The sequence below is a fragment of the Cheilinus undulatus genome, linkage group 9, assembly GCF_018320785.1.
Source record: "Cheilinus undulatus linkage group 9, ASM1832078v1, whole genome shotgun sequence".
Classification (NCBI taxonomy): Eukaryota; Metazoa; Chordata; class Actinopteri; order Labriformes; family Labridae; genus Cheilinus; species Cheilinus undulatus.
Genome location: NC_054873.1, coordinates 3,917,195 through 3,943,056, shown reverse-complemented (window position 1 = coordinate 3,943,056; position 25,862 = coordinate 3,917,195). Strand labels below are relative to the sequence as shown.

General features: G+C 38.1%; 2 protein-coding genes across 2 annotated transcripts; one reads left to right on the top strand and one right to left on the bottom strand.

Moving 5' to 3' along the window:
• Nucleotides 1–124: 124 nt before the first annotated feature.
• On the bottom strand, nt 125–11,863 carry LOC121515676 (E3 ubiquitin-protein ligase TRIM39-like). Its single transcript, XM_041796572.1, has 7 exons — nt 11,795–11,863; nt 6,458–7,997; nt 3,977–4,172; nt 1,397–1,620; nt 747–754; nt 456–628; nt 125–308 (listed from the first exon to the last, which is right to left on the bottom strand). The coding sequence occupies exons 2-7, from the start codon at nt 7,986–7,988 to the stop codon at nt 125–127; spliced, it is 2,316 nt and encodes a 771-aa protein (XP_041652506.1). The 5' UTR covers nt 7,989–7,997; nt 11,795–11,863.
• A 3,628-nt stretch (nt 11,864–15,491) lies between these two features.
• LOC121514692 (tripartite motif-containing protein 16-like) lies at nt 15,492–24,600 on the top strand. Its single transcript, XM_041794922.1, has 6 exons — nt 15,492–15,624; nt 17,398–17,479; nt 17,707–17,836; nt 21,542–22,499; nt 23,261–23,340; nt 24,495–24,600. The coding sequence occupies exons 4-5, from the start codon at nt 21,545–21,547 to the stop codon at nt 23,290–23,292; spliced, it is 987 nt and encodes a 328-aa protein (XP_041650856.1). The 5' UTR covers nt 15,492–15,624; nt 17,398–17,479; nt 17,707–17,836; nt 21,542–21,544; the 3' UTR covers nt 23,293–23,340; nt 24,495–24,600.
• Nucleotides 24,601–25,862: the final 1,262 nt, after the last annotated feature.

Sequence of the window (25,862 nt, the reverse complement as noted above, 5' to 3'; positions counted from 1 at the left end):
GCCATGAGGCATTCCGCTGGGCTGCTGGTGCCACATCAGGATCCGGCCACCTGGAGAGCCACAGAAAAGGAGCTACATAAATAGGAAGCTTTTCCCCTCCATCATTTTGCAGGGCATTTGTGACTCACAGGGTATTTTCCTTGATGTTTGTATTGGAAACAAAGGATCCGTTCACAATGCCCTGGTCCTCAGAAGATCGCCCATGTACCAGCAGGCCCTCTATCCACCAGCTGGGTATTTTCTGTTGGGCGATGGAGGATACCCATGCCTGCAGTATCCTGTGGCCATTGTCACCCCGTACCGGCAGCCTGTTGAAAATAGGGACATGTTCTTGCTTATAAAAAGAAAATTAAACACACACATGAAAACTGTTACTGTGATGAATTTAAATATATCATACATTTCTCTATGAATATCAATTAATAGGTCAGGTAGAAGCGAGGTTCAACAGGTACCATGCTAGAGCTCGCAACATAATTGAGAGGAGCTTCTCAAGACCCGCTGGCGGGCAATTTTCCTCCGAGCCCTGGAGATCCAGCCCCTGTTTGCCCCCAAAGTTGTTGCAGCCTGCTGCATGCTGCACAACATCTGCATGGCAGCAGAGGACATCCTGGAGGAGAAGGAGCACCTGGAGGAAGACGGTGAAGAGGAGGACTTCGAGCACCCAGAGTCCACTAGGAGGGACCTGTCTGGGAACGTCCTTTGCAGAAGGCTTGCTGCCCAGACATCTGCTCCAGATGACTTACCTCCATGCCTGGAGCACCACGATTACCTTTAGCTGGGAGTCATGTTCGGGCTAGATGGGACAAAATGTAAAAAGTTTTGTTATAGTTCTAATTAATCAGTTTTAATCAGTTTCTTATAATTAAATGTTTTAAATTTGTTTATACTAATCAGTTGTTGATATTAAAAGCATAATCATTAACTTGTTCATTTGTTGTTTGTTAATCTGTAAATCTTAAACATCTTAGTATTTTCTAATGAATATTGTTGTACATATTTCTACATAAAACATATTTATAGAAAAATATTGTTGGATGTGTTGTATTTCTTCCTCTGGCTCTGACCTACTCAGTCTATAGTTAGATAAATACATGTATCAGTATAAGCCCAAATGATTATGGAAATTTTGGATATCAACAATGCTTATATATTCTATTTTTCTAAAACAGTCTGTCACAGTTCAACACTACATAAATGTCTGAATTATTGGAGAATATCAATATTGTTTAAATGAATCATTGCTCGAGTTCAAAGCCAAAAATGATTTATTTACAATTTATTTACAAGTTTCTCAAACAAACTTAAATATCTCTCTGCTCTCTCTGCTGCTGCTCTCTCTCTTTCTCCCTCTCCTCATCTCTCTCTGCCTGCTCCCTCATAAACTCCAGCATACTCTCCTTCCTGGCCCTGGCTTCCTCTGGGGTGGGGGTAGAGGCTGGTGTGCTGACTGACCCACCTGTAGTGGCAGTCAGACTGGATGCAACAACCAGGGGTGGGCTGATTGAGTGCTGCCCCTGGAGTGCTGGATCCATGTCTGAGTACCACTGCCAGGTGGCAGCAGTCACATCTCCAGCCTCTACCCCTTTGTCTGTTGGTGGGTCCCTAAGCTCTAAGCTCCTGAGACAACAGAAACAAATACTTTCCAGCTCATATTGATAGTGTATTTATATTCACAGCCATGCTATACATTACATACTATGCATTAATTCTTGTCTGTTTATTTTGATACATGGCTTTGCAAACTGCACTTCTTTGACAGGACTGTATCAGGATAGATTTCAGTAACCAATGCAAACAGAGGCAGGACATTACCTTGTATTTATCCTTTAGGTTGCACCATTTCTTCGTGGCCTGCCTAGCTTATATAGGCAGGCCAGAAGTTGTCATAAAGTCCCTGGCAAAACAGGAGCACATATAAAATTAACCATCGTAGATATAGCCATAAAACGTCTTCATCACGCCCCTAGACATACAATAAGCAATGATAACAGCACTGAAATCATTACTCACTCCCAACCAGTCTGTTCGGACCCACGCCTGCCGGTAAACAGGCGTTCATTGGCCCCTCACCATTGAATCAGAGCCCAGGTTTCCTCAGTTGTCCCTTGATAGAAAAGAGTTTAAACCGTCATTATAAAAGACAAGCGATTATTGCACTTTTATGCTGTAACACCATACAGTGTTCATGTTAAACTGCAGTAGTTGGCCTACACATGATTAACTTTTAGCTGTATTAGCTTTACTGAAATACTGAAATAAAGCTGTTCACAGCAGTATAGCATTAACACATAGGTCGGTAGCTGCAGAGGTACATAGCCTTATGTCCCGTTGCTAACGCTTCAAAAAACACCGACATTGTCCATTTATAATTTAACAGTAATTAATTTTATCCAACTCATCCAACGTTTCCGGGTTTCAAACAAAATTCTGTCACAAATAAGTATCTTATTCATATTTTTACATGGGAGCGACGGTTACTTACAATTGTGCGTCTTCTCCTCCGCTATTGTTTAAGTTTCCCGCTGGACAGCGCGAATTGCATTGTGGGATTGTAACTGTGAAAAGTCCGCTCAAGTTGCGTCCGGCAGCAGACTTGGTAAAAGGGGCGGGGCGAGTCCACATCCGGGTACTTGGACCAAACTTGTTTCGATGCGGACTTTGAATTGGAACAGAACTTTGGCTTTGATTGATGACGTATCACAAGTCCAGAAGTCCGCTGAAGTGTGCATATTGAGAAACAGCTCAGGTTGGGAGGGGCAGAGAGCAGAGAGAAAGGAGAAGAGAACGCACGGAGCCGATGGCCCAGGCAGCTAGCTTAACACAGACTTGAAGAAACAAAGTTGTTCTGGTAGAAAAAGTGATTTTGAAGAAGAGTGTTGAAGTTGCTGGATATTTTTGTTGACTGAGGGGTTACGGAGGAGCACATTTTCATGTGTTTTGATGACTTTTCTGCGGTGAGTGTCTTTTTTGTCTACTGCTAGCTTAGACTGATGTTAGCTGGTGCTCACTCTGACCACGAAAAAGAGAAAAAACAATGAGAGAAATGTTTTCTTTGCTAAAAGAACTCAACATTGTATATTTTGATAGAAGAAATGTGAAATATTGTTGCTTGATAAGCTTTTGTTTTGTGAATTTAACATTTACAAAAACACATCCAGGTTTATTTTCTATTTTCTTGTGAGCATTAGAGTGAAAATACTGAGATTAACGTGAGAAAATTATCACAAGATTTGACAGCTCATTTGCATCCTTGAAGAAGAAAATATAGACATTAATTTGAGTTTTGTTTCAGATTCAGATTCAGACGACTTTATTAATCCCCGAAGGGCAATTCAGTTCACAGTTTACCCTGCCTTATTGAAACGATCCAAACAATCAGGGAACAAAAACAAACAAATCCAAAACATTCACTGCAGCAAATAAGCAACCACATTCACATCAGTGCCAACAGATCCACAGGATCAGCAATGAATACAATAAGTACAATTAATACAATGTCAAGGATGCATTAAGAAGCAAAACACACCAATCAGATTCTGTTCACCTCTCAGCATTTAGCAGCCTGATAGCTGAAGGGATAAATGAGTTTGAGTATCTGTTGGTTTTCCTTGGGGGTGCATGATAGCGCCGCCCAGAGGGCACAAGAGAAAAGTCAGAGGAGAGAATGTGCTCAGGCTGATTTATTATTCCTCTGGCTTTCTGGACCACACGTTTCTTCCAGAGGGAGCTTAGGTCCTCCAGCTGGACACCAATAATCTTGGAGCAGACTTTGATTATCTGGTTTAGACTGTTCCTGTCCTTTACAGACTGTCCATTAAACCAACACACAAAAGAAAAAGTTAAAAGACTTTCAATAAAAGAATGATAAAAACAAGATAAGATGCCCTCAGAAACACTAAAAGAGTTCAGCTTCCACAACAAGTGGATCCTTTGCTGACCCCGTTTGACTATTGACTCTGTGTTCAGAACAAACTTTAGTTCAGAGTCAAACACAGTTCCGAGATACTTGTAAGAGTCAACGGTATGACGGTATGCAGGTTGTTTTTTATTCTGGTGGATTTTTGAGACAGTGAAGAAGAATTCCAGCGGCGAGCGGTACTCCAACCACCACGGCGGCTGCAGGGAGGGAGGTGGAGGATCCTGACCCAGAGTCTTCATTGGCTTCTCCACTTGGATCACAGATAAGACCTCACAGACAGATACATGGGCCCCAAACTAACTAAACAGAGAAACCGCTGATTCAACTTCACTTCTGACTTGACTAAACTGAACTTTGAACTATTTACAAGAACTTTATTTCTACAACAACTAAAAAATAGTACCCAGGTACATGAGGAAGAATTAGAGAGGACAGTCCCACTTTAAAGTGAAAGTTCACACAGACTAAATATTTCCGTGAATAAATATTAACTTGTTTTCATACAAAGTCATTATTTTGGTTTTACTTCCCTCCTCCTGTCAACCTAATAGATGTTGGTGTATTACTGTTTCAAATGGCATCTAATTCATTTCAATCTAAACAGTGGTTACAATATTTTTATGTATTATTACATAAACAAAAAGCATGGTAAAGGTTGCATCGTAATTAGGCAAATTGAAATTCACTTTTTCAATGACCTGGCTACTACCAAGACAAAAAAAAAAAACAAAACAAAAAAACACACACACACACAAAAAAAAAAAAAACAGGTAATTTTTCTTCCTGAGTGATGTGTAGATGTTTAACATCTACACAAGACAGATTAAAGTCAAAATTTGACATTTTTGAGGAGTTGGAATTCTGACTTTAATCTCAGATTAAAGTCAGAATTCTGTAGATATATATATATATATATATATATATATATATATATATATATATATTTATATAGCTATGATGTTATATACATATATGTACAGTGCTTAACAAATTTATTAGACCACCACCCAAAGTAAGGTTTATGCCACAGCTTCCCTAAATTAACAGCACTGCTAATTACCAAAATCATTTTTATGTGTCTGCAATAGTTAATACACCAATATGTAGAAGCTCTTTAACCCAAATGATATTCTTACTGCTAAAATGTAATTAGTATTGTTATCCATGAATTATCGAATTTACTGATTTACAAAAAAACTGAAAAAATAGTAAAGCACATTAATATTTCTTGATTAATATGTCAAATTATAGTTATTTACTTGCATTCCTGAACAGAAAAATGAGTTTTAGTGGTTGAATGTTATGCTTGATTAATTTCTGACTTCTCAGAGAAGCCCAGTGAGTCGGCTCAAATTTTGGTATAAAAAGGTGAATTCAGTTTGAAATCCCTCATTCCTGTTCAAAATGGTAAAACGTGGAGAGCTCACTGAAAATGAAAGAGTCCACATTAAAGCACCTCATGATACAGCTGTGGCATAAACCTTACTTTGGGTGGTGGTCTAATAAATTTGTTAAGCACTATATTTATGTGGGTGTGTATAAATATATGAACAAAGTATTGACTGTGGTGTTATTTCAGTTCAATTGTTGTTTTCAATAAATTGCTTATGCAAATTTTTTTTTGTCTCGCTCCCATTTCTTCTTTTTGCATTTTGAAGCTGTACTTAGAACCTTCTTAAGATCCAACAGTGCAAAATGTAAATTCTTGCAATTTTTCAACTGGTCTTAAAATTTCAACCAGGAGTTTATATTTTTTTCCCTGAATACTTAGTTAACAGTTTCAAATAACTCAGAAAAAACAAGATTGATAAATTAGTGAGATATTATGTTGTTTGAGTAATTGTTGAGTGTATGTTGTTTATATTAATTTAAGAATTATGTACACTGCTGCATTGAATGTATCAGTACCGGTGATACTGGCCCTGTATTTACTTGGTATTGGATAGATACTGAGTTTTGCAGTATCACACACCACTACTGGCTGCTGTTCCACAACAAACGCCCTGTTTATTAGGGACAGTAACTTCTGATTTTTGAATCAACAGTGTACTCTACAGTGGTCAAACAGAGTTAGTTTTGTTAAGTTTAAATGCTGCAGAAGCCTATACAACAGCCCATTGTGCTTCATTCATGAAGTTTGTGATTGATAATACGTACAGCCAACAGCTGACTGATGAGTGACTGACAGATGACGAGATGAGAACAAGACAGGATGGAGCAGCGGTTGAATCAAAGTCACAAATAGCAACATTGTGGGCCAGTCTGTGCATATACATGAACTTAAAAAACCCTGTATTGTCTTAAAGGGGACTTTGCACAGGTTTATTATAGAAGCATTTAAATATTTTACCCATTAACTCCTATTAACCTATTGTCCATCTGTAGATCATGCACAGGCCCAAGTAGCGAACGCTTTTATATGTTAAACACACAACATGATTTTGCAGTTTATAGTGACAACCTCTCCCAACCCTAATGTCCCAAAGTTAGGTAATCCTTAATGTTTAAAAAAATTTGAAAACCACCTAACATTACCGCTGTGGATTGTGGTACCATCATTCCTGCAGGTACTGAAGAATGGGTAGATTTTCTCAGTGAAGGAGCAGCCAGTAAAGGAGTAGATCAGAGCTGCAGCATCAACATCATAAAAGGAGACCAGACCCTCCTCATAATCCACGAACACCCCCACCTTCTCAGGACCAGACTGAAGAGAGAGACGGACTGGTGGACCAGCAGCGGCGAAGTAGTTGCTTGGACGATCCAGACATACAGTCCAGTGACCGTTTGTGGGGCTCAGTTGGGTGTCCACCCTGTTGGCCATTTTTCTGACCACTCCTACAGTCCATGATGTCAACTTTTTAACCCCAACTTCAAACCAAAATCTGCCTGAAGTAAAATCACGCTTTGATAAGACACATCTACAGCTATTACCCTGGGGTCTGTCGGGAGATCTGGGATTAACTGTATCAGGATTTAGTGTCACATCCACCTCATACTGCTGGACTCTCTTCAGCTCGGTCTCAAACAGCTTCTTCATCTGTTCACTGATGGTCTCCTCCAGCTGCTTCACAGCTCTCACCACAGTCCCCTCATATGAAGGTGGATGGACTCTAACTTCAGTCCAGTCCTTGGTGGGTGGAGCAGCGTTCAGAGACGTGAAGTTCTGGAGGAGTTGGAGGTGGTCTTCAGAGCGTGAGAGCTGCTCCACCTCAGCACGTCTCTTCTCCAGCTCAGAGATTTCCTGTTCCAGCTCTCTGATGAAGCCTTCAGCCTGTTTCTCCGTCTCTCTCTGCTTCTCTTTGATGCTGTTGATGAGCTCAGCCTGGCGTCTCTCTACAGATTCTTTCAGAGCGCTGAAGACTCCAACACCTTCTGCTATCTCTCTGTCTGCGTTCTCATCACTGAGCTCCACTGAGTGTTTGAGCTCTTCAATCTTCACTCGTTTCTTCTGGATCATCTGCTGAATTTCAGCCTCTGTCTTCCCCAGCTCAGCCTTCTTTCCTTCATATTCTTCTTTCAGAGGAACAACATCATGAGTCTTGTGGTCTTGAACTGAGCACAGCACGCAGACACACCTCTGGTCGTTCTTACAGAACAGCTCCAGCAGTTTGTCGTGCTTCTCACACATCCTGTCTTCCAGGTTCTCCACAGGGTCCATTAGCTGATGTCTCTTCAGACCTGACTTGGTCAGATGAGGCTCCAGGTGAGTCTCACAGTAAGAAGCCAGACACACCAGGCAGGACTTCAGGGCCTTCACTTTGGTTCCAGTGCAGACGTCACAGGGAACTTGTCTCTCTGAGCTGCTGCTGCTGGATTTCTGCTGAGCTGACTGTCTGAACTGAGCAGACATCTCCTTGATGAAGGTGTTGATCTTCAGCTGTGGTCTGGTGGAGAACATCTCTTTACAGTTGGGACACCGATAAGGGGCTTTAGATTTCCAGTGTCTAGTGATGCAGTTTTGACAGAAGTTGTGTCCACATGATAAGGTGACAGGATCAGTGAAGACATCCAGACAGATGGAGCACAGGAACTGATCTTCAGTCAGCAGACAGCTGGCAGCAGACATCTCTACAACCTGAGGACAAAAGGCATGTTTAGAATTTAAAAAAAGTTTATATTTCAATTTTATTGAAAATGTGAATTCAATGCCTTCCAGTGTGTTGTATTGAGGTGAGAATATTTTGGTCATGATGCACCAATGCATCACTTTAACATCGACACTGGCTGATGGTCGCCCTGCTAACAGTCATCGATCTGCAAATATTTTGTCATGCACTGACAGCAGTAGCTAAGAATATCAAACCTGGAAAGCTCTGTAAGAGAAAATGCTAAAATATGACAAAAGTCACAGCACTGTTTTGCTGCCCACACTTCAGCTGACTGTCCAGACCAGCTGGCTTTGCAGCTAGCACAGGGTCTTGGATGTGGTTGCAATTGGCCCAAAAATAGTGGGACACTTTAAAGAGGGGGTATTATGCCTTCCTACAAGGCTTTACACCATCTCTCTGATACCCACGTAGTAGCTTCACATGGTTTACAGCTCAAAAAACTCCTCATGTTTCGCACACTGGCGTCCCGAAAAACCCTTATTTTAACCTCCGTCTGAAACGCTTAATTTTCGTTGCTGTCTCTTTAATATCCCTGATTTTCACAATCACAGCATCACTAACTTCATGATGTTGACTTCTAGATTATTTTAATGAGTGCTGAACTGATACACCAGTGTGGTGCAACACCATGACTGAAACAGTTCAGACTTCTGTCAAACACATTTTTCTACACTGGAATACAAATGTGCAGGAGTGCATGTACAAAATGACTCACTGACATCCACTGATCCCCAGAGAATGTGACAGCATTTACACTTTTCAGGAGTTCACATCTGGTTGTTTCCTCCGTGTCTAACGCAGTTAAAGTTCATCATTAATACAATAATTTTCTTTTTTCTTCTTTTCTTCTCCTCCTGTCTTCCTCTCTCTTTTCTCTCTCAGTCTCCTCATTAATAGACAACTCAGCTGTTCTGATTACTGGACACTGAGGGACACATTTCAGACTACAGCTGTGTTATTGATGACATGTTAAAGGGATACTTTAACATTTTGGCAAATTCGTCCATTGCCATAATTCCTATAGTCTAAGTAACAGGTTCGTTACCTTCAGTTGTCGGTGCAAGCTATTTTTAGATGGCCGCTGCCGAGTTCGGACCTGCTGTGCCAACTCAATGTAAGCAGATGGTATTCCGGCTTTCCCTCATCAAACTCATCAAATACACAATCCAACAACTCCAAAATGCTCTTGTGGACAAGCTGTGACCTGCACATTAACCACGCTATGAAATAATCATGGAACATTAGGAGACGGAGATGTTTTAAAGGTAAATGCAAAGCCGGAACTACACTCCAGACATGGCTGCTGCACTGTGTCGCTCCGCCCAGTGGTTTACTTAAGAAATAGTTCCGAGTATTTGCTCCATGTGTCGTAATGTTACATAATTATACGTTATTATTTCATAGCGTGGTGAATGTACAGGTCACAACTTGTCCACGAGAGCGTTTTGGAGTTGTTGGATTGTGTATTTGATGAGTTTGATGAGAGAAAGCGAAAATTCCATCTGCTAACATAGCGTTAGTGGTGCAGCTGGTTTAACAGTCCCCCCAGATCTAGAAACAGCTTGCATGGACAACTAAAGGAAACAAACCTATTACTAAGACTATAGGAATTATGGCAATGGGCGAATTTGCTAAAATGTTGAAGTATCCCTTTAAAGTATACTGACATTAGACCCTACAGTAGTAGGAGCAGCGCTGCATTTAAAGAGAGGACAAATGACCAGCTGCACTTGAAGGAATTAAGTTGAGTTATTAGTGAATGTCTATCTTACTTTCACAATGTCCAGTTTTTGAAATAAAAAATGTGCAGTAAAAGCAGCAGAGGCTGTCAAAAAGCAAAATAACCATGATCTTAAATTTCATGCTATTAGGAGGAAATGTGCTGAAGCGTGGTATCTGCCCTGAAGGTTTTTAATCACAGACATGGTCGATACTGAAGAGGTTAAATAAATGTCTTCTGAGATTATCATAATTTACCAGACTTCATCAGGTAACTCTAATCCTGTGTGAATACATTTTGGAAGTGATCTGGATCATACTCTAGATCTAGAAGTTTTTTATATTTCACTTTATTTCTCTGATTTCATCTTTTTTTTCCTAACAATGAGCTGCCTTAGCTCTGTATCAAGTTATCACTAGGGCTGACAGCTTCAATTCAATTGGTCGATTAATTGATCGAAAAGCTTTAAACCCCCCCCCCCGCAAAAGCGTGGGAGCAGTTGACTAATTGAGAGAGACGTGCTGCTGGGAACAGGAGCAATGCAGCTCTAGGAATTACACGTAGAGAAGCACACAAAGCTAGCAGAGTGGGATATTTTCTGATATTTACAGCACTAACGCTCAGAAACAACACATCAACTCATCACAAAGATGCAGGCTGTTATGAAGTGGCCCTGCTGAGCGTCTGCTCTGCCCTCCCTCACTGCATCAACTCCTACGGTCATTTTAATTCAGCTGTCGGCAAATAGGCTGTGTAGTATCATCTCCTTTTATAATCCCTCTGAAGTGTTCACGTTAGCTTTAGCTTCTCTTACATTCACACAGAAAGGAGAGGTGATAAAAGGCAATGTCAGCTGGTCATGAAGTCCCGACGAGCAAACTTTTCTCCTCTCACCTCCGTAAATAAACCCTGCATGTTGTCTGCTTTATGCTCGTAAATGACACAGCGTGGGCTGGATCAGGTGATCCTGTTATTAGTTACCATTATAAATGAATGAAAAACAATGATCTGAGGTTATTTTGTCTCTCAATTAATTATATTATATAGTAAGACGTGATGAGCCAAATGAGTTACATTTTTCTAATGAATTAACTTTTTTTAAATTTTTTTTAATTTTTTAATTTTTTTTACCTGAACGACCGCTCGATTAGTTGGTGCCTGAGTGTGATTTTGGTCAACCAAGTTTTTCTTTGGTTGACTACAACCAAACATTTCTTTCAGTTGGAGCTTCACACTAAAGGCATTTGACACACCTTGACTTTTATTTTGAAGGAACATGAGACTACTTACTTACAGGAAATGCCTGAGTTTAATGTTATCACTTAATCACTCATCAAAATGCCTCCAGGCTGCAGACAAAACCAACAACATTTTATGAATTCTTTGACAGAGGATCAGTTTGAAATATGTCAGAGCTGCAGCATCCACTTAACTTTGTGGGAGTTTTTTAAAATTCACAGTAAAATGGGGACATTTCTGGGGACTGGTCTGTTAGAACGGGGACTGTCCCCTGAAATCAGGGACGTCTGGTCACTCATCAAATAATCTACAAGAATAAAATGGACTCATTTCACTGACAGACCTTAAACTAAAGTCTGATTAAGGAACAATCACTGTCAGATGTATTGATCATGAGTAAAACACAGCAGAGTGAAAAAGTGGAACAGCCAACCCCGGTCTCCCCTACTCTCCACTCCCTACTCAACTCACTGAGAAACTATTTATACTGGGATGGTCAGCTTGGAGTAAAACTGGTCTATCTGGTTTGTTCTCTTCATGGTGACTAAATAAAGCCTCTGCTTTCTGCTAAACAAAGTCAATCGGTGAGATCTGTCACGTTCAAACTAGTTTCTAAGTTGGAGGAAAGAGCTGTAAAAGAGTGTAAAGTAGCTAAAGATGATCCTAGCTGTGTATTCAGTCTGATAAGAACTAGTCTGAGTTCAGTCTCTCTTCTTCAGCTTTGACTTGTGTTTAGTGCTGGACTTCAAACAACATTTAGTCTGAATAGTTAGTGTTGTTGTGTTTGTTAGTCAGTGTACTCACCAGTGTTTGTCTTCAGTTGAATTAGTCTTCAAAGAGAAACAGAGAGACGTCTCCTCTCCTGCAGCTCTGCCAACACTCTGACTAACTTTCACTGTGACTTCCTGATAAAAAACATCCACCGTCTCTGACGACAGCCCTTCTTATCTTATATACATAACACCAAGTGCCAATATGACCAAAACTATCAAAATAAAAGCATAATTAAATGTTTAATACATTCTAAATAACATTAGCAACTAAATTCATCCTTCAGTATTTTCACCAACTAAATAAATGTGAAAATAACAGGGGTATAATGTTATTGTTGGTTCTGTAAATGTTAAAAATGCTGTTGTTCATATCAGCAAAGCCTCAAAATTAAGATGTTTATTTCTAATCCAAATCACAGTAGTCTTTTTAACCTCTGTGTGTGCTGATGTATGGACGGTGATTTTCTCTGGAATTTTTAATTCACATACAGATATGGTGGACTGCACAGGATCAAAAACACGATTACTTCAATTTCCCAGAGGAAATCCTGAGTGAGTAGAGCTGATATCTAATAAACATATGATAAATCTACTTGGCCACAAACTCTGTTCTGATGAACAACAACAGAAGGATAACAGGAGGAAAAAGGTTCCAGCTCAAATATTTCAGCACCACGGACAGCGCAGTGTGCTGACAGGCAGACAGTGAGAGCTGACTGACAGGTGCTGAACAGGTGAACAGGCCAGACATATTCACGTAAAAGTAGCCTAGGTCTACAACAGCACAGGTAGAGGCACAGATGCAGGCTAAGATGTGGGAAACAGGTAAAAGACGGACAATCAGACGAAGATAGAAAACAAGATATGAAATAAAGGTTCAAATAAAGGGGGATCATGTTTCACTCACAGGTCGTTGTCTCTGCTCAGTCTGCTGTGTTTCCTGTAGTCCATGTGTGTCCATGATCCTCCACTGAAGTATAATCTGAACTAGTCCCGGTCCATCAGAAACCTTCATCCTCCTCTCCCTCATGATGACAGAACTGCCAACCACACAAACACTAGCAGCTCTTAATGATCCTCAGATGAAGGAAACTCCGTTCAGCTGACGGGGATGGTTGGTGGACAGGTATCCTCCACCTTCACCTCTCATGGATGGGTCTCCCAGGTGTTGGTGGTAGTAGTCCTCCTACCTTGGAGTCATTTCCTCCTCTTCCTCGCTAAACTCGTCGTTAGCCGCAGTCAGGCTAATGCTAGCAGTAACTTAGAACGGTTACCGTCGTCTTCATCCGTTTCATGATCTTCACTGTTGTTGTTTGAGGATGAGGAAGATGAGCAGTGAGATGGAAGAGGAGCACATGGAGATTTTTAACCTTTCTCACTCTCATGCTTCACATGTTTTAACGCCAAATTTGTGTTTTCTCTCAGTTTTGGCGCTAAAAGCGAACTGCGTGAAAACGAAGCTAGCTGAATGTAGTGACCGCCCATCAATCCCATGATGCTTAGCGCTATACTAAGAGTATTTTAAAGGTATTGTTGTATTTCCAAATTGCAAAATTAACTTTTAAGTCCAGTATCCACAGTAAATGAGGCCTGATGCAATATTGGCATAATAAATACTGCTGGTATAGATAAATTGCAACTATTTGCTCTCAGACTCTCAGTACACCTCGTAAATAAAAGCATAACCCATATTTTCTACCTAAGCCTCATCTCTGGCATCATTCTGTTAGTTTGGAGGACTGCCTGTGTTATCCTCATTCACAAAGATGGATGCAGTCTAACCCTGAAGAATTATCGTCCAACCTCAAAGCTACCATGTTTTAACAAAAATACTTGAGTCCATTGTCAACAAGCAGCTCCAATCATTTCAGTTTGGATTCTCTTCTAAATAAATAAATAATAGAAAAAAATAAAATAAATGAATATTTATGTAATAATAAATATAATTGTGTCTTCAACCATGCTAAAATTGGTGTTAATAATTAAATAAAATAAAAAGTTATATTTAAGCCTTCTAATAAAAGATGCAAAGTAATCTGTGAAAGATGTAACTTGGTTGAGCTGATGCGTATTGTTCTACTGCATGCTGTTTACAGGATCTTGCCTTTCATTATTCAGTCCCAAAAGAGAAGGGGTCACATTTTCTAAAACATACAGTTTGACAAATATTGATGGGGTACTCAGCTTGTCATTGTAAACATTAAAGCACTTTCTTCTTCTTCCATGGTGATATATGGCATCCTGGCTTGCTGCCCCGTGGTTCTGCTCCCTCCTATGGTTGCACAAATGATGAGCTTGTGGCCCTCAAGTGATGTTTTCTGCCCGAGCTATGGGTTCTCCAGAAGCACCTCTATGGAGCTACTCCATTCTACACATCGAAGGCACCAAACTTTAGGAGAGAGATCTGACCCATCAAAGACTTGAATCAAATGCAACCTTTCCATGTCTGAAGAGTTGCATCTGCTCTGCCTTCGTCTGTCAGTGCACATCAGGTGGTTTGCTGAGTTAAGAATGGCACGGTGCCTTTATTGACTGAAATGCTGCTGGATGCATATCTTGACGAGATGGTATAATCCTCTGGCTGTAATGGTGAAAAAGGAGAATGACCTGAAGGTGATGCATGCCCAGGTCTATCACATAGCAGTCACTAGTTAGTATTCCTCAAGTGCAACTGCACTCAGGAATGACCTGAAGGTGATGCACGCCCAGGTAATTAATGTTCAGATCTTGCCATTGGGCTACATATATTTGTCTTTGGTGGGTTAAAGTTGTACTATCACTCCTCAAATTCTGTATGTAAAATCTGTGAGGAGTGATTAAGTTGGAGCCCGATGCCAAACATATTATGTTACATAATTAATAGTTAAACAAACTTCAGTGTGATTTTTGGTTGAAATATCATTCAGTCTGACCTAATCCATTCTGATAACTGTTTTAGTGCCTTTCTGTCTGTTAAATCCTCCATAAACCATGTACTCAGAAACAAACAGCATGAACACATATCTGAAATGTCTGTCTGCTGAATGTCAAACATTTTGATTCTTTGATGGATGTAAATATGTCAAGTGTTTCATACTGGCACCAATAACTGAAGATCAGTCTTAAGACAGAACTGTTTCCCTTTTTTTATTCAAATAAAACATAAAACAACAAACAACCCATGTGCCATTTACTGATAGAGCAACTAAATGTGAATTCCTGAGAAGTGTAAATGTTGTTAAATTAACTGGGGATCATTAGATGTCAGGGAGTCATTTTGTACATGCACTCCTATATTTTTCTTCCACATGGAGAAGGAGGAGAAGGAAAGAAGGAGGTGGACAACAGCTGATAAGTCAAAAGGATATAGAGTTTATAGAGCATGGAGCAGAAACATAATGAAACTGAGACTGTCAGAGAGACTGACCAACACTGAGAATGTACCAGAGGACATTTACTAAAGCATGAAAGTTTGATGGTTTGCTGTTTTTACTTCAGGATATCCTTGACTTTTCTACAGCTCAGACTTTATTGAGATGGTAGTGTAATGTTTACTAGGAGTCTGCTGGACTCTTTTATGCTCCATTTATTATTATAATTTACCTCAGCTGTTGTCCCGTGATCTAAACAGTAAACAGCAGTAAAATCTCATCTTGTTCCAGGAACAAGTCTGCAGGAATTTCCCGAGGAAATCAAACCTCCTAACAGAGCCACACTGAGAGGAGGAGCTCCAACGTCTGGTTGTTTCTGTTCAAAGTGAAACTTTGTCTGATTAGAAGCTGAGCTGCAGTCCAGACAAGTCTCTCTGTGTCTCTGAAGACAAACTGAGCCCAATCCTTCAAGTTTTTATCAACTTTACAGCAGAAAATCCTCCAAACTCTGGTGAGTACGCCGACACTGAAGGCTAACATGTAGGAGTAAGATACTGATCAATGTTAAAGCCAGAATCTGACTGTTTTTACATCAGAGTCACCTGGTTATAACAGAAGGAGAAATATTGATAGAGGATAAGTAAATGCAGAGCTACAATAAGAAGTAAAACCTAAAACATTGAAGCTGAACTTCAACAAGGTTTAACAGGATGCAGCCACAGTTAGCATTAGCTTAACACCCATCCCAATGTTTGTTTTGTTCTTCCAAAACATTTCAATCCTCCTCTGTTTTATTTTATGTAACTTCTATGACCAATTTATGTTTAAGATAGAGGCTATCATCAAATATGACAAATAAAATGACATACCAGCACAAAGAAGCCATGCTAAGAGCTAACTAGCCAACTTTAGATGACCTTTGGATTGTTCAAAGTACAGAGATAAATGTCTGCTTTTACCTCACTGTTTTTATTCCTCTCAAAGACATAAAACTGATCATATATATGACTTCTATTACGTATGGATAATACTTTAACCCGTCAGCCTCTGTAGGTCAGGACAGCTGATCATATTTGTTGAGTTTCAGCAACATAAACTAAAAAACTTTGGCTTTTCTTCAAAGGAAAGTTCCTCTCAGTGTTGTAGCCAAGATAGTCTCAATAGTCATGTGTTGAGTAATGACTGAAAAGGCATAGGCAGAAGCAAACTGCTTATAAAAGCCTATCCTACATTTTCAGCTATTTAAGCTACCAACTTCCAGAAATGCAAAGAAACAACAACAGATAATCAGTCACACTTATAAGCTTCAAAGAAAGCTTTACAAACCATTTTCTTGAAAACCAAAAGAGAATTACACTTTTTAGAATTTATATTGTCGTCGTTCTAGAATTTAACTCCAACAATAGACACAGGTCTCCTCTTCATACCTTTTTTAGCTTTTTGTACAGTAAATTTACAAACACCTCTGAGATTATACGGACTCTCCTGAATGGAAAAGAGCCTCTATACTGAGTCAGGGAGCATTTTTGACTTTGCTCTGAACATCATTTGCATTATTTTATAATAAAACAAATCATAAAATTTCATAACATGAGAATTTAGAGAAAGTGGATCCTGTGAGCATAATAATCAGCCTTATTGATGATTCGTATGTCTCATTTCTGCAGTTTTATGGTTGAATTTATGGTCGTTTTAAAGGTGGATCCCCACACATTGCAGAAGTCATTGATACAAAGAATGAACTTTTAGCATTATTATGGCCTCTTGGATAAATTAATTAACCAATAAGATTTGAACAAAAGAGACCAGCAACATATACAGAAGGACACAGACAAACAATTTTGAGTTTTAAAAAACATTGTCCAAGCTTTATTTAACACAAAAATCAATCAGTTAGTAAATGTAATCAATGAAATAAAAAGGGCTGTAGGCGCTGAACAAAAAGAACAAAAGAGGGGTGGTGAACGTGGCTGACAACCCCTAATTAAAACTACCTAACCAAAAATCAACTAAATATTTAACAAGGAAAAGAAAACAACGAGAAACATGACCACCGGCGAACTACAGCCAAACTTAAACAACAAAAAAACAGCAATCTTGACATGTATGGGAAGAGCTAAACAAATGGGGAATAAGAAAAGGAATGAATGAATGAATTAATGAAAAGAGAAGGTTAAACAAACAACAAACCTCCTCGTGTGTTTGTCCAGGGAGTGTGTCTGGCTCTACTCTGCATGCTCCTCTGCCCTGCCACTCTAAATACTCTCCTCCTCCACCCACTCAGGTGTGCTGCAGCCCGCAGGAAGAGGGAGGAGGGAGACCAGAGAGCCAGGGAGGGAGAGGACATGCAGCCCTCCAGGCCGCAGGTAACAGACATACTCTTGACTGAACCTGCACAGCCTGCATATGCAAGTAGCTAAGAGGAGACTGTTTAAAATGTCCCGCTAATTTTGGGTCAGTTGCAACCACATACTGAGCTAGTTGCAAAGCCAGTTAAAGATGCAGCAAAAAATTGTCAGAAAGCTGTCAGCACTTTTGTCTTATAGCATTTTCTCTCACAACAGCATGCTCTTTTGATTTGTCTGATTTCCAGGTTTGATATTCTTGGCTACTGCCATCAGTGTATGACAAGTCATCTGCAGATAGATCGATGACTGTTAGCAGGAGGACCATCGGCTGATGCTCAGGGACGTGCACAGACATTTTGGGGGGCAGGGGCTCAGGTGAGAAAAAGGGCACTTCTCTTAATCTATTCATAAAAAATGCTTAAAACCCTCCACCTCTGACTTAATAACCAACTTATTTTAATACCCTCACATTCACATAGTTGTTGAATACTCAACTCATTTCTACAAAATGAATCAGTCACACAAAAACAATGTCTTCTTTAGTTTTCACTGGGTTTATCACAAGAGTAAGCAAAAACAAAATAAGCTATGACACCATGTTCACATTTCTGTGCTACTAGTCTCTACTAAATATTTAGAATAGCTGACTGTTACTAGGAAGAGGGACATGGTGAAGGAAGAGCTTTCAAGGAAAGAAAAAATACACTAATAAAGTCTTTGAATTCTTTTGGTGTAATTGAAATAAAGAATACTCAAAATAAACATTATCTTCAAAATGAACTGAAAAAGGCCGTTCTATACATGAATAAGCAAACCAACGCACCCTTCAAACTACATTAGGCCAGTTATTAGTTACAGCAGAGAGGCTTAATGCATCTGCACTCCTCTACTGCTCACTTTGTTCATTTAACTGGAAAAAACAGCAGAAATTCTGAAAATCACTGCAAAAAAGAAATATTGACAAAATGGAAATGGCATCGTGAGACATGATTAAAATGTAAATGATTTGAGCCTCTATAGCCAAGCAATAGAATACAGAATTTCCTTATACTAATGATCTACTACTACTACTACTATTGTTATTACTATTGTTTCTATCATTATTATTAATATTGTTATTACTATTGTTTCTATCATTATTATTAATATTGTTATTACTATTGTTTCTATCATTATTATTAATATTATTACTATTGTTTCTATCATTATTATTAATATTGTTATTACTATTGTTTCTATCATTATTATTAATATTGTTATTACTATTGTTTCTATCATTATTATTAATATTGTTATTACTATTGTTTCTATCATTATTATTAATATTGTTATTACTATTGTTTCTATCATTATTATTAATATTGTTATTACTATTGTTTCTATCATTATTATTAATATTGTTATTACTATTGTTTCTATCATTATTATTAATATTGTTATTACTATTGTTTCTATCATTATTCTTAATATTGTTATTAATATTGTTTCTATCATTATTATTAATATTGTTATTACTATTGTTTCTATCATTATTATTAATATTGTTATTACTATTGTTTCTATCATTATTATTAATATTGTTATTACTATTGTTTCTATCATTATTATTAATATTGTTATTACTATTGTTTCTATCATTATTATTAATATTGTTATTACTATTGTTTCTATCATTATTATTAATATTGTTATTACTATTGTTTCTATCATTATTCTTAATATTGTTATTAATATTGTTTCTATCATTATTATTAATATTGTTATTACTATTGTTTCTATCATTATTATTAATATTGTTATTACTATTGTTTCTATCATTATTATTAATATTGTTATTAATATTGTTTCTATCATTATTATTAATATTGTTATTACTATTGTTTCTATCATTATTATTAATATTGTTATTACTATTGTTTCTATCATTATTATTAATATTGTTATTAATATTGTTTCTATCATTATTATTATTATTGTTATTATTATTGTTTCTATCATTATTATTATTATTGTTATTATTATTGTTGTTTCTATCATTATTATTAATATTGTTATTACTATTGTTTCTATCATTATTATTAATATTGTTATTAATATTGTTTCTATCATTATTATTATTATTGTTATTATTATTGTTTCTATCATTATTATTATTATTGTTATTATTATTGTTGTTTCTATCATTATTATTAATATTGTTATTACTATTGTATCTATCATTATTATTAATATTGTTATTAATATTGTTTCTATCATTATTATTATTATTGTTATTATTATTGTTGTTTCTATCATTATTATTAATATTGTTATTACTATTGTTTCTATCATTATTATTAATATTGTTATTAATATTGTTTCTATTATTATTATTAATATTGTTATTAATATTGTTTCTATCATTATTATTATTATTGTTATTATTATTGTTGTTTCTATCATTATTATTAATATTGTTATTACTATTGTATCTATCATTATTATTAATATTGTTATTAATATTGTTTCTATCATTATTATTAATATTATTACTATTGTTTCTATCATTATTATTAATATTGTTATTAATATTGTTTCTATCATTATTATTTGTGCTACCTCTCCAAACAAGCACATAAATATCTAGCAGAATGAACAGTTGTTAGCTGAGGAGCCTACAGTTAAAATGATACAGTATCTGTTTCAGACTGGACTCTACAGGTTAAAACTTTGTGTTCCCATGTTCTGGTCAATTTAGAGATTTTGGTCTATTTTGCATTCATGTCTTCTTTCACTCTTAAAGAAAGAAAACTTCCAAAAATGCACATAGATGGTGTTTATTTTGACTTTCCTCTGTCTGTTTGCATCTGTAGATTTTTCCCCTGAATTCCTCAAACAAGCTCCTCTACATATTTAAACATTTCAGGGGAAAAACTGTCTGTAATTTACTGGGGAAGTGTGATGGTGAACTGTTTTAGTTCCATTTTTATCCTATTCACCTCCAATGTCTTGGCAGATGTGTGCAAACGAGTTCATTTTAGTTAAAAAGTGCATAATTATCATATCAATGTGGCGATTTTGATGGTGGATTTTTAGATACACGTTTCTCTATTCACCTGTAGTCTCTGCCCTTTAGTACAGTATGTTAGTCTGCATGACCATGATGAAGAGCCTTAGCTAAACCGAACTTATTACATCAGCTAGCCAGCTCGTATGTGCACATTAGCAACACACGTTAACTATGTTTGGTCTTGTTATTTGTGAACTTGAGACCTTCCTTAATCAGGATAATCAGGAATGTACAGTGCTTAACAAAATGTATTAGCCCATCAGTCATATTTGTCTCAGAGACCATCCAGCATCATGAAGTGCTTTAATGCGGACTCTTTCATTTTCAGTCAGCTCTCCACGTTTTACCATTTTGAACAGGAATGAGGAATTTCAAACTGAATTCACCAAAATCTGAGCCGGCTCACTGGGCTTCTCCGAGAAGTCAGAAATGATTCAAGCATAACAGTCAACCACTAAAACTCATTTTTCTGTTCAGGAATGCAAGTAAATAACTATAATTTGACATATTTATAAAGAAATATTAATGTGCTTTACTATTTTTTTTCAGTTTTTTGTAAATCAGTAAATTTGAAAATTCATGGATAACAATAATAATTATATTTTAGCATTAAAAATATCATTTGGATTAAAGAGCTTCTACATATTGGTGTATTAACCATTGCAGAAACATCAAAAATGATTTTGGTAATTACCAATGCTGTTAATTTAGGGCAGCTGTGGCATAAACCTTAGTTTGGTTAGGGTTAGGGTGGTCTAATACATTTGTTAAGCACTGTATATGTATATAAAGAGAGATAGAAATTTGTTTTATTAGTTTAAAAAAAAACCAGAAAAAAGGGCACTTTCTCTTGAGGAAGAAAAAAGGCAGGTGCTCAAGTCCCCTTTGATGTCTTTGTGTGCACGTGCCTGCTGATGCTGATGTTAGACCTATGTATTGTTGCATCATAACCAAAAACACCTCAATGACTTTATTTGATTCAATAATCTACACACTGGAAAGGATTGATTACTCATTTTCATTTCTTTCAGGAGATGGCTGCTCAGTTCAGACAGTCAGCTCAGCAGGAATCCAGCAGCAGCAGCTCAGAGAGACAAGTTTCCAAACCAGGAGAAGTTCCCTGTGACGTCTGCACTGGAACCAAAGTGAAGGCCCTGAAGTCCTGCCTGGTGTGTCTGGTCTCTTACTGTGAGACTCACCTGGAGACTCATCAAACTGTGCCACGCCTGCAAAGACATCAGCTGATGGACCCTGTGGAGAACCTGGAAGACAGGATATGTGAGAAGCACGACAAACTGCTGGAGCTGTTCTGTGAGAACGACCAGAGGTGTGTCTGCATGATGTGCACCTATACAGACCACAAGACTCATGATGTTGTTCCCCTGAGAGAAGAATATGAAGGAAAGAAGGCCGAGCTGGGGAAGACAGAGGCTGAAATTCAGCAGATGATCCAGAAGAGACGAGTGAAGATTGAAGAGCTCAAACACTCAGTGGAGCTCAGTGATGAGAACGCAGACAGAGAGATAGCAGAAGGTGTTGGAGTCTTCAGCGCTCTGAAAGAATCTGTAGAGAGACGCCAGGCTGAGCTCATCAACAGCATCAAAGAGAAGCAGAGAGAGACGGAGAAACAGGCTGAAGGCTTCATCAGAGAGCTGGAACAGGAAATCTCTGAGCTGGAGAAGAGACGTGCTGAGGTGGAGCAGCTCTCACACTGTGAAGACCACCTCCAACTCCTCCAGAACTTCACGTCTCTGAACGCTGCTCCACCCACCAAGGACTGGACTGAAGTCAGAGTCCATCCACCTTCATATGAGGGGACTGTGGTGAGAGCTGTGAAGCAGCTGGAGGAGACCATCAGTGAACAGATGAAGAAGCTGTTTGAGACCAAGCTGAAGAGAGTCCAGCAGTATGAGGTGGATGTGACACTAGATCCTGATACAGCACATCCCAATCTCATCCTGTCTGATGATGGGAAAGAAGTTAAACTTGGTAACGTAAGAAAGAATCTCCCAGACAATCCAGAGAGATTTAATCATTGTGTAAATGTCTTGTCAAAGCAGAGTTTCTCTTCAGGCAGATTTTACTACAAGGTTCAGGTTAAAGGGAAAACTGAGTGGGATTTAGGAGTGGCCAGAGAGTCGATCAACAGGAAGGGAGAGATCACGGAAAGTCCTCAGAACGGTTTCTGGACGATATGGTTGAGGAATGGTAATGAATATGAAGCTTGTGCTGGCCCATCAGTCCGTCTCTCTCTACAGTCTGGTCCTGAGAAGGTGGGGGTGTTTGTGGATTATGAGGAGGGTCTGGTCTCCTTTTATGACGTTGATGCTGCAGCTCTGATCTACTCCTTTACTGGCTGCTCCTTCACTGAGAAAATCTACCCGTACTTTTGTCCCTCAAACAGCAAGAGAGTTAAAAACTCTGCTCCTCTGATCATCTCTCCTGTCAGTCACACTGAGTAGATAACAGAGAAAAACCTGACCATGCATGCATTGTTAGGTCTTTGGATTTAGTTCAGTGTGGGTTTTATTTCAATTTGTTTTTTTTAATGTCACATTATTTCTCTCCACCAAGTAGAAACAGTTTTCCTGCATTTATCAATATAATCCATTCTGATAACTGTTTTAGTGCCTTTCTGTCTGTTAAATCTTCCAATTTCCTGTAAAGTCTATCTCACTCTCATGTTTTCTCTCTGTCCATCTGCTCTTCTTCATGGATGTGCTGTTGTTGTAATCCTATCCACTCTGCAGTGACACCACTGCCCCCTGCTGGACTAAACTAGGTACCAGGCAGTTGCTGGGACTTTCATCTTCATCACATATTATTTTGAGTGAGTTGTACCAGTCTTTTTTGGCCCTGGCCCAATTTTTTTTAATATTCTTTAGACATCAATTTAGGAATCTGTGTTTATTTGATCAGTTTGAACATTAAATATCTGTACTTTGGATTTGTGCAAAAATCTTGAATTTTAAGGTGTTTATGATAAAACAGAACTTTAAATACTTAAAGAAGCAGTTATAGCATAATGTTCCTGATAATTTCACATGTAGTGATCATTTGGTGTAAATACTAAAAGATTATGTTTGTCACCAGTGTTTTTCAGAATATATTAAGTAACTATTTATGCTTTTATTTTATAGAATCTACAGTTTTAGACACTCTCCAACTCTCCCAAGTTCAAAAAAATTCATTATTGATAGAGACCATGCACCATTGGATAGATTTTCAGCTCTCTATTTCCTAGATATTTACAAGATTGTTCTCTTTCTATCACCCTGTTGTCACCTGATAGTCTTTTAAACCTTCAATATATTTTGTATTGGAGAACAACATCCATTTAGTTTTAGAGCAGTTTAGGACCAGTTCAAAGTTATGTAGAAATTTCTGATGACGGTTAAATGCTGACTGTAGTTTTAGAGTGTCTTCATGGATGTAATTATCACAAGTATAAAGGACAGTAAACCATGGTAGCTTTGAGATTGGACGTTAATTCTTCAGGGTTAGACTGCATCCATCTTTGTGAATGAGGATAACACAGGCAGTCTTCTAAACTTAGGGAATGATGCCAGAGATGATGCTTAGGTAGAAAATATGGGTTATGCTTTTATTTACGAGGTGTGCTGAGAGTTTGAGAGCAAATGGTTCCAGTTTATCTATACCAGCAGTATTTATTATGTCAGTATTGCATCAGGCCTCATTCACTGTCCTAGTGGATACTGGACTTAAACTAACAGACTGATGTGTTTCAGCACTGGTCCCAGGGGACACTACGGTCCAGGACACCAGTGACAGGATATTTCTCATATCTGTTTGGTTGTATTAGACCCCCCAAAAAATCTTCAATTGTACTAATGCAGTGATTGAAGCAGATGTTTGTCCCTGACTGAGTGGGGAACTGATGTTTTCAACAATTAGGACATTTACTGATTCTGACTATCATCCTCTAACCCAGGGCTTCTCAATCTTTTCACCCCCAAAATAAAGGGGCCAAGGACCGGGGACCCCCACTGTACCTGAAGGTGGCCAAACACAGCCATGAACATGTGCAGTGCAGACTGGGCTGTCCTTAAGGGGGGAAAAAGTGGAGAGCTTTCTGGGGCCCAACCAAACTTGGGGTCTGCAAAATCATGGTCCATTGTAAAGTCATGCTGTGGTATCCATATTTTATATTTAACCTGAATAAAAACCACTCTTATCAAAGAAACAAATATCATTTTTATTCATTTGTGTAGTAAGGTGTCCTCTTAAAAATATAAATCCCTTTTCTTAAAAACAGAAAACGGGTTAATTATGGTGGATAAGGTGGTGAAAATGGATTTTTAAAGGAGCAGAAATGGGTTAAAGTGGCAAAAACGGGTATATAAAGCGGTAAAAGATGATTAAAAAGTAGCTGAAATGGCTTTAAAGTGGCAAAAAATTGAAAATTTGGTTTTGAAAAATTAATATAAAATGGCAAAAAGAGTTAACTGAGGAAGAAATTGTCTGAAATTGGTTAAACTGGCAAAAAAGGGCGTATCTAAAAGTAAAATGTGGTTAACATGGGCAAAAAGTGGTAAATAGGGGTTAGAGTGGCAAAAACTGGTCAACAGAGCCAACAACAGGTGGAAAGTGGCAAGATTTGGTTTAGTAGTGGCAAAAACGGGCTGGAAAAAAAGTGGTGGAAAGGGTTTAAAAAGGACAAAAATGGGTTTTGAGTGGCAAAAATGTGCCAAAATTGGTCAGAAAAGATGGTGAGAACAAGTTAAAATTTGGCTAAATTGGTGTAAAGTGGCAACAGTGTAATTATAAAAATATTCTTAATTTCTTTAAGGAATCTGGAGACCCCAGCTCAGTGTCTCACGACCCTCAATATGATCCCTACCTCAAGGTTGAGAACCACTGCTCCAACCAACATTTTATAGAAATGTTAGAAAATATAAAGTGCAGTAGGCTAACAGCTCACTCTTGGTGTTGAACATAAATTGAACAAAAACGACCAAAAATCAACAACTGCAACATTTTATTGAAATTCACCAGAAGTGAAAAGTTAATTTTAAGTTTTGAAAACAGAACAATACCTTTAAAATACCTTTAGCATCGCGCTAAGCATCATGGGATTGATGGGCGGTCATTACGATCCAGCTAGCTTCGTTTTCACACAGTTTGCTTTTAGCGCCAAAACTGAGAGAAAACACAAATTTGGCGTTAAAACATGTGAAGCATGAGAGTGAGAAAGGTTAAAAATCTCCATGTGCTCCTCTTACATCTAACTGCTCATCTTCCTCATCCTCAAACAACAACAGTGAAGATCATGAAACGGATGAAGACGACGGTAACCGTTCTAAGTTACTGCTAGCATTAGCCTGACTGCGG